Below are 7,599 nucleotides of genomic sequence, written 5' to 3' on the forward strand. Positions count from 1 at the left end.
CTGTTTTCTTCAGCTTTTTGATAGTGTATATAAATCCATCTTGGTCGTTCAACCAGTAGTTTAAAATTTTGGTTGAGATGGTCCATTAAAATGGAATCAGAGCCAGCGTAACAAAAAGGTCACATACATGTTCATATTTCATCAACCGCGCACTTTTAAGTGGAATATTTCACGCAAATTATGCGGAGGGCCCATACTGCATCCATATTTCAAGCTTATAGGGCTCTTATGTAAGGGGGATTGATAAAGTATATAACATATTTCTGAGCCTCAACTATCAGCTTAAACTTTTGGTTAAAATGGTCCTCTAACATGATATTAAGAGCTCATGTAAAATAAAAGGTTATGGATTCAAATCTCATCCACTCTCTACCCACTTTCAAGTAAAATATTTATCGTTGGTACATCCACATTTTAACCTATAAAGGCTCTCATGCAATGGCGGATTTTCATGGGGGGCCATCAAGGAGATATAACCGAGTGAAAAAAAAAAGAATACATGTAGGCCCATATTTTAAGCTTTCACCGTGTATTTATAATCAAAGACCCACTATGCCACTGTTAACTTTCCTACCTACTTTATCTCCAAGATTCCCTAGTTTTTTTCCTAATATTTTATTAATAAACCCTAAGTCCTCAGAAAGTAGAAAAATTAGACTTGCAAATTACAATCTCTATTTTTATCAATTTGGCTATTGGGAATCAATGAGCAGCAGTAGTAATTTTGTATTGTATCAAGGCTTTTCACTTTTACCAAGGCTCCGTAGGTAAGTTTTACTCCCTCCGTCCCATAATTACAGGCAAATATACTATTTTGGGTGTCCCAAAATGTTCCTCCTATTACTAAAAATAACACCTAATCATTACTTACTTTTTAGCTTTTTCATACAAATTACACATATACCTAAAAAACATTACTTACTTTTTCTCTTTTTCATACAAAGTACACACATACCCAAAAAATCATTACTTAGTTTTTAACTTTTCCATACAATATTCTCTACTTTTTATTATCCCCATACAACATTCTTCACTTTTTATCTTTTTCATACAATATTCCTCTACTTTTTCCATCCTCCTTAAAAACCGTACTTTTTAGAGTTATTTGCTTGTAATTATAGGACGGAGGGAGTAGTACTTTATATTTTACATACATAACGCGCTTCCTTTTTTTTATTTATCAATATATTGATGTTCGCAATTTCCTATGCTAATTTAGAGGTTTTGTTTCTTAATTAATTACTACCTCCGTCCCTAAAAGAACGACCCATCTGGCCTAATTTTAGTCCCAAAAAGAATGACCCAATTGCATTAAACACCAAACAATTTGCAACAATATTTGTGCAAAATTAGCTTCCCCATATAAAAAATTTGATTTTCCATGTAATTTTATTACTTTCTCTCTCTATTTTTTTACAAACCCCATGTAAATTTATCTTTTCAATATACTTTACTTCTTTTTATTTAACTTTCTTAATACCCGCGTAATCAGCCCAAATGGGTCGTTCTTTCGGGGACGGAGGGAGTACATTTTAATTTAATACTTATTATGATTATTATATAGATTTGATAATATTAATATCATTTGAATTCACTCTAGTTGTATACTTTGTATTTATATGTAACATGTTTAATTTTGATCGGCCCAAAAAAGAAAATTTTTTAAGATCTGCCACTGCTCTCATGTGAGGGGCATAATAGAGTATACATACAATCCAATCTTTGGATTCAATCATCAGATTAAGCTTTTGGTTGAGATGACCTATTAACAACTTTTTCACTTGGGATGTGCGATCTCTTCCATAATAGCTTAGTTTACGCTCGAGTTTGTTGGAGCGGGAAAAAGGGCAAAGGTAATGTTGGTGGGGATGATGATGGTGGAGAACGATGGAGATGAGGCTGCGGCGCATCAATGGGGGCTTTTGGTGGGCCCCATCCATTGTTGAAGGGATCAGAGATAGAGAAGGATATATAAAGGGGAAGCAATACAATCGAAGGAGGAGAGAGAAAAGTCGAGAGTTTTCAGAGTACAGTGATAAGTTTAATTATCTCTTAATTTCTTAATTTATGCTTGTCTCACAGAGCTATTGGTGAGGCAAGCCTCACAAATAAATTTTCCTTAAATTGACGATTAACACCACCACCACCACCACCACACTGACCGCGCGACGATCACCGCTGCTGCCACCCGGACCGGCGACCCACCACCTTCCCTACTTTTTTTTTATTTTTATTTTTATTTCAGGCAACCGCGGTAACCAAAGCCCAAAATCGGTTACCGTGTGTGGTAACCGGAGCCCAAAATCGGTTACCGTGTGTGGTAACCGGAGCCCAAAATCGATTACCGTGCATGGTAACCGATGTTGGGCTCCGGTTACCATAGAATCGGTTAAGATGCACGGTAACCGGAACCCAAAATCGGTTGCCGTGCGTGGTAACCGGAGCCCAAAACCGATTACCCTGGATGGTAACTGGAGCCCAAAATGGTTACCATCCATGGTAACCGATTTTGGGCTCCAGTTACCATTCAGGGTAATCGGTTTTGGGCTCCGGTTACCACGCACAGTAATCGGTTTTGGGATCCGGTTACCACGATGCCTGAAATAAAAAAAAAAACCACCTTCTCGCCGGCCAGGGAAGGTGGTGGATTGTCATAGAGGGGGGTGTGGTGGGTCGTCGGTCAAATGGGGTTGTGGGTCAACGGTTGAAAAGGGTTGTGGGTTGTCGGGAGGATGAAGGGATGATGAAATAGTAAGGGTACGATTGTCCATTCACACCAAGTGTTGGCGGTGGTGATCATTTTTGTTGGCGGTGTTTAGCAATCCACATAATAAAAGTCATTATTTATTTAGCTTACATCTTTCCCTTAAAACACTCATATATAATGTATTAGATTAATTGACCATATTAGTTTTTTAATATTATTTATTCATTAGAATTACTAATTAAAATACAATCAAACTTATTACAAAATAAAATTAAAACCTTAAATAGTTTAAAGTTACTATAAAAATAAGAGCAAATACATGTTCATCACATTGATAAACAAGACATGTTTATCAAATGGCAATTATGTAAATATTTGAGCTTGATATTTGTGCTTATATAATAAAAAAACTCAATGTAGTACTTCTATACAACTATCAAAATACTACTCTTCACGATGTTTGACGGAAGTGGAACTCACAAAACATCCAATTGTTGAGGAAGAAGGTAAGACCAACTTCAATGGAGATTTCAATGGGGGAAGGAATGCTGCGCTCACAAACAATGTTGTGACTTCTATCATTTTGCAAATGTATAATGTCTACCAATCACTAAAGAGTTAAAGAATTAACTATTTTGCGTAATGGATATAGTTGAAAAGGAAAAAAATGGTGCTTTTTGTTTGAAAGGAATTCCCCCTACCCCCTTGATAAAACGCACAAGATAAAATAAAGTAAAAGCGAATATTTGGAAGTAATGGAGCTAACATTATCAAAAAAAAAAAAAAATAATAAAAAAAATATATATATATATATATAAAAAAATTAATAATTTTTTTTAAAATGTAATGGAGCTAATATTTTATAGTTCGAATTAAGTGATTTGATATTCCATATACTCCATACATCTCTTATTAGTGATTATATATATGTTGCGGAAAACATGCATATTTACCATTAATAAATGGTGCATCCAATTCTTGCTTGACTAGCTTTATACTTTTGATTAGTGCCTCAAAACTTTAATTTCAGTTTTGTATTGTCTATATGGTAGATGAACTTTATACCGTTTTGAAAATGGCAATGTTTATATAGTCACATTTGACGATTACTCTAACTGATTTATATAGTGGGCAAAATATAATCATGTGATATGTTGTTAGATTTGTCTCGACTTATAATTTTATAATATTACATTATTATAATTTTTATATATCTATAATTAAAAATACAAAGAATTGAAATTATAAATCAACAAGCATAAACGTTAAAATGTAAAATTATTTGGTATTGTTTGGTACTTTGGTTGGTGTATGAATTAAATTCTTATAGGCATTTGTATTTCATTGGAATTAAATTCCCACATCAAATTCTTAGGAAAATGGCTAAACTTGCTTGGTTACTATGAAGTCTTATATAAATCATGAGAATTGTGAATTACCAATGGGGGCTTAGTAATGACAAAATTCATGTATGTCTCATGTATCTCAAAGGGGTATATTTGTCATTTTAGCTAGTAAGATGGGATTAAAATTGTAAAACTTGTATTCAAGCAAAATCAGAACTTCATCAATGGAGGAACGAACGAACGAAAATTAGAACAGCATCAATGGAGGAACGAAGAGCTTCAACGGCGAAATGGAACTCGACAATCGGCTTAAATGGAGGAAATTAACACTCATACCCTTTGGGTTAGCCATATCCTTAATTTCTCTATTTTTCTTTGAGTTTTCGTTTGATTTGGCGGCAAAGCTGTCGGAATTATTAGGGTTATTAGATAAAACAATATTATTGGGAAGAAGGATCAAGAAAGAGATGAAAATGGAGGGGAATGACAATGGAGCAGATTATTTGTTGAAGAAGAAGACCAAACCCAAAAAAATAGTACATTAAAAATTATAAAGATTCATAAAGTTCCTTATATTTACCTATTTGTCATTTTGAGATAGTGGGGCTTCCACCTTGATAATTCAATTATGATGTTTTGTGAGGATTTGAAATTTTCATAAATTTGCATTTTTCACTTTTTATGGTGAACTAAACAAACCCTTTATTTTCTAATTCATAAGAATTTTCAATTAGGTCTTTTTTTATTGTTTGCAACCAAACGATATACATAGTTCACCCTGATGTACTCAATCGCTCCTGCTCATTTCTTTTAGCTCATTGAGCTGTTAATTACTATTTTTTTTTTTTGTAAAAAAAAAAAACCTTGTAAGTTGGAAAATAAAATACTGGGATTTTAATATATAAAGCACATTGTTTAACATCAAGTGTATCACGAGCATGGTACACCCTGATGTACTATGTAATTTTCACTAATTCTTGGATCTGCCTCCGCTCGTGTGAACAAAGTATGATTAAGACAAAAAAATACTTCATCCGTTTCTTTTTAGTTGACACGTTTCTTTAGTCACGTTTGTCAATGCACAACTTCAACCATTCATATCTTTAGTTACCGATAAACAAAAATTATGAAAATTTGATATTTTGAAAATATATATCGTGAAGAATCTAACAAGATTCCACATGACTATATTTTGCATTACGTATAAAGCACAAAACACGATTAAGGGTAGTGTGTGAATAGTTTTAAAGTCATAACGTATCAACTAAAAAAAAACGGAGGTAATACATAGCAACAAAGTAACAACGGTTGCAACAACTAATAAAAGTATTATTACAAAGTGTAAGACGAACATACAAGCAAGCAGGCACGCACATGCGAGCATGTAAACTCAAACCACACACAAACACTCACACAATCACACAAGAATTTCAAATAGGCAAAAATGCAATGTAATATGCAGCCAGATTACATTTCGTTACTTAAAGTCAAAAAATGTTATTAGGCCAAGTGATAAGAGCGTAGTTGTTGTATCAAGGAACTCAAGTCAGAGTAAGATGAACCTCCAACATCTATAGCCAACCTTGCCTTTTCTTTTAGCTTCTTAGCCTTGCTTCTCATCTCTAAAGCTTCATCACCAACCATTACTCTTCTTATGGCCTCATTAATATCTTCCGATTTTACATTCGCGTCATCCACGGTTCTACTCCATTCCTTTGCCCCTACACCAACCCCAATCCTCAAAATCTCTGTTACCAATTTCTCATTGTAAAATTGCTCCGAAAATATAGGCCAAGTGACCATAGGAATCCCACAAGACACTCCTTCAAGAATCGAATTCCATCCACAATGAGTCACGAATCCTCCTATCGACTTGTGATCTAGTATTAACACTTGTGGCGCCCAACCCCTTATAATTAGTCCTTTCTTAGGCAGCCACTCATCTTCCGTTTCATTATCCTTGCTCCCTTTCACCACCCATATGAATTCCTGCCCCGAGGCCTCTAGTCCCATTGCTATCTCACGAAGCTGAGACGTCGAAAACATGGACAAAGTGCCAAAACACACGTACACAACCGAACTTTCCCTCTTAGAATCAAGCCATCTTAAGCACTCATGTTCATCAATTGAAGAACCCTTTCCCCTATAAAATTTAGCTTCATTTTCTTTATTACATAGCGAAACCGGACCAATATGCCATGCCCTTCTACCCATAATCTTCCTATAATGATCAGCATAATCTTGTTCTAGCTCACAAAAGCTATTCACTACAACCCCATAACTTGTTGCCTCTGATTCAACAGCACTTTTAAGAAATTCCACCAATTCATCATTATTATCATTTTCTCGAATATGTTGAGGCAATTTCAATCTTGTCAATTTTATTTCATGTGGAAGGTGCGGGATAACAAACTCTTCCTCATCAGATAAAACCCATTTATGCGGCTCGAATTTCGTTATAGCGTCTAATGCACATAGCGAAAAGAAGCCTGTCCCGTGAAACACTAACCTTGGTATATTAAATTCGGCTGCAACTTCGGTTGCAAATGGGAATAGCTTGTCCGCAATCAAGCAATTAGGCTTGTATTTTTCTAACACTTCCTTGAGCGGTTTTTGAAGTAACAAGGTTGCCTTCCACAGTTTCGCCACGAGTTCCGGGGAAGTTGCGTACTCGAAATTCTCTACTCCCTCAGGAAGTCCAGTCTCCTTGGAGGGAAACCGGATGATCTCTATATCGATTTTCGGGCCGACGTTTCTATAGCTCTCTAGTGGCTTTGTAAAAGTTGGTGCGTTGCGAGGGGTGGTGACTATGGTGGTCTTGACTTGATGGCTGGAAAATAGCTTTGCAATGTCTAACATTGGGATCATATGACCGTGGCCAATCATTGGGAAAAAGATTACATGAAAATTTTGTGGTTCAACACTACTCATTGAAGACATGATGAGTTTTTTATTTCTATTGTGAATTTTTGATATGATTCATAGATATAATATATAGGGTGATGCTTTAAAAAAAAAAATTGTACGTATTACTTATTCCTTTGTGCCTTATAAAAAGTGACTCATTTCCAATATTTTACTGCTGTGATGGCTTATGGTAATTTTTTTTGCTTTATACGTTTTCAAATGTTTTACTTATGTTATGAATCCTTATATTCATTATTGACACCTTATTTCCAAAACTAGACACATAATCCATTACATAAGATTGTGACATTTATTTTTTGCCATGTTGTGATCTTTATCATTTTGTATAGATCTATTGTCTACCAATCACAAAAGAGTAAAAGAATAACTTTTTTTGCTTAACGGAAACAATTTACTCAAAGTTTCATATGTGGCTGGCCACACCATGCGGCCAGCCACAATTTTTTTTTTATTTATTATTTTCTCTCCCCCCTCTCTCTCCTCCTCATTTTCTCGAGAAACAATCAGGCAGATTCCAATTTCCTCAAAAAAAAAAAAAAAAAAAAAAATTGAGGCAAATTCATTCCAATCGTCGATAATCAAACAAATTCCAATCATCATTGTTGGAGATAATCGAAG

The 7,599-nt window shown here is 34.8% G+C and overlaps 1 protein-coding gene across 1 annotated transcript; it reads right to left on the reverse strand.

Annotated features, from left to right (window-relative positions):
- Window positions 1-5,459: 5,459 nt before the first annotated feature.
- Window positions 5,460-7,253, reverse strand: LOC145578659 (scopoletin glucosyltransferase-like). Its single transcript, XM_081635955.1, has one exon. The coding sequence runs from the start codon at window positions 6,991-6,993 to the stop codon at window positions 5,554-5,556; it is 1,440 nt and encodes a 479-aa protein (XP_081492081.1). The 5' UTR covers window positions 6,994-7,253; the 3' UTR covers window positions 5,460-5,553.
- Window positions 7,254-7,599: the final 346 nt, after the last annotated feature.

Source organism: Chenopodium album, chromosome 14 (genome assembly GCF_948465745.1).
Source record: "Chenopodium album chromosome 14, dcCheAlbu1.1, whole genome shotgun sequence".
Lineage (NCBI taxonomy): Eukaryota > Viridiplantae > Streptophyta > Magnoliopsida > Caryophyllales > Amaranthaceae > Chenopodium > Chenopodium album.

Coding starts and splice junctions, on each gene's coding strand:
- LOC145578659 (XM_081635955.1), bottom strand. CDS start 6,993: ATGTCTTCAATGAGTAGTGTTGAACCACAAAATTTTCATGTAATCTTT.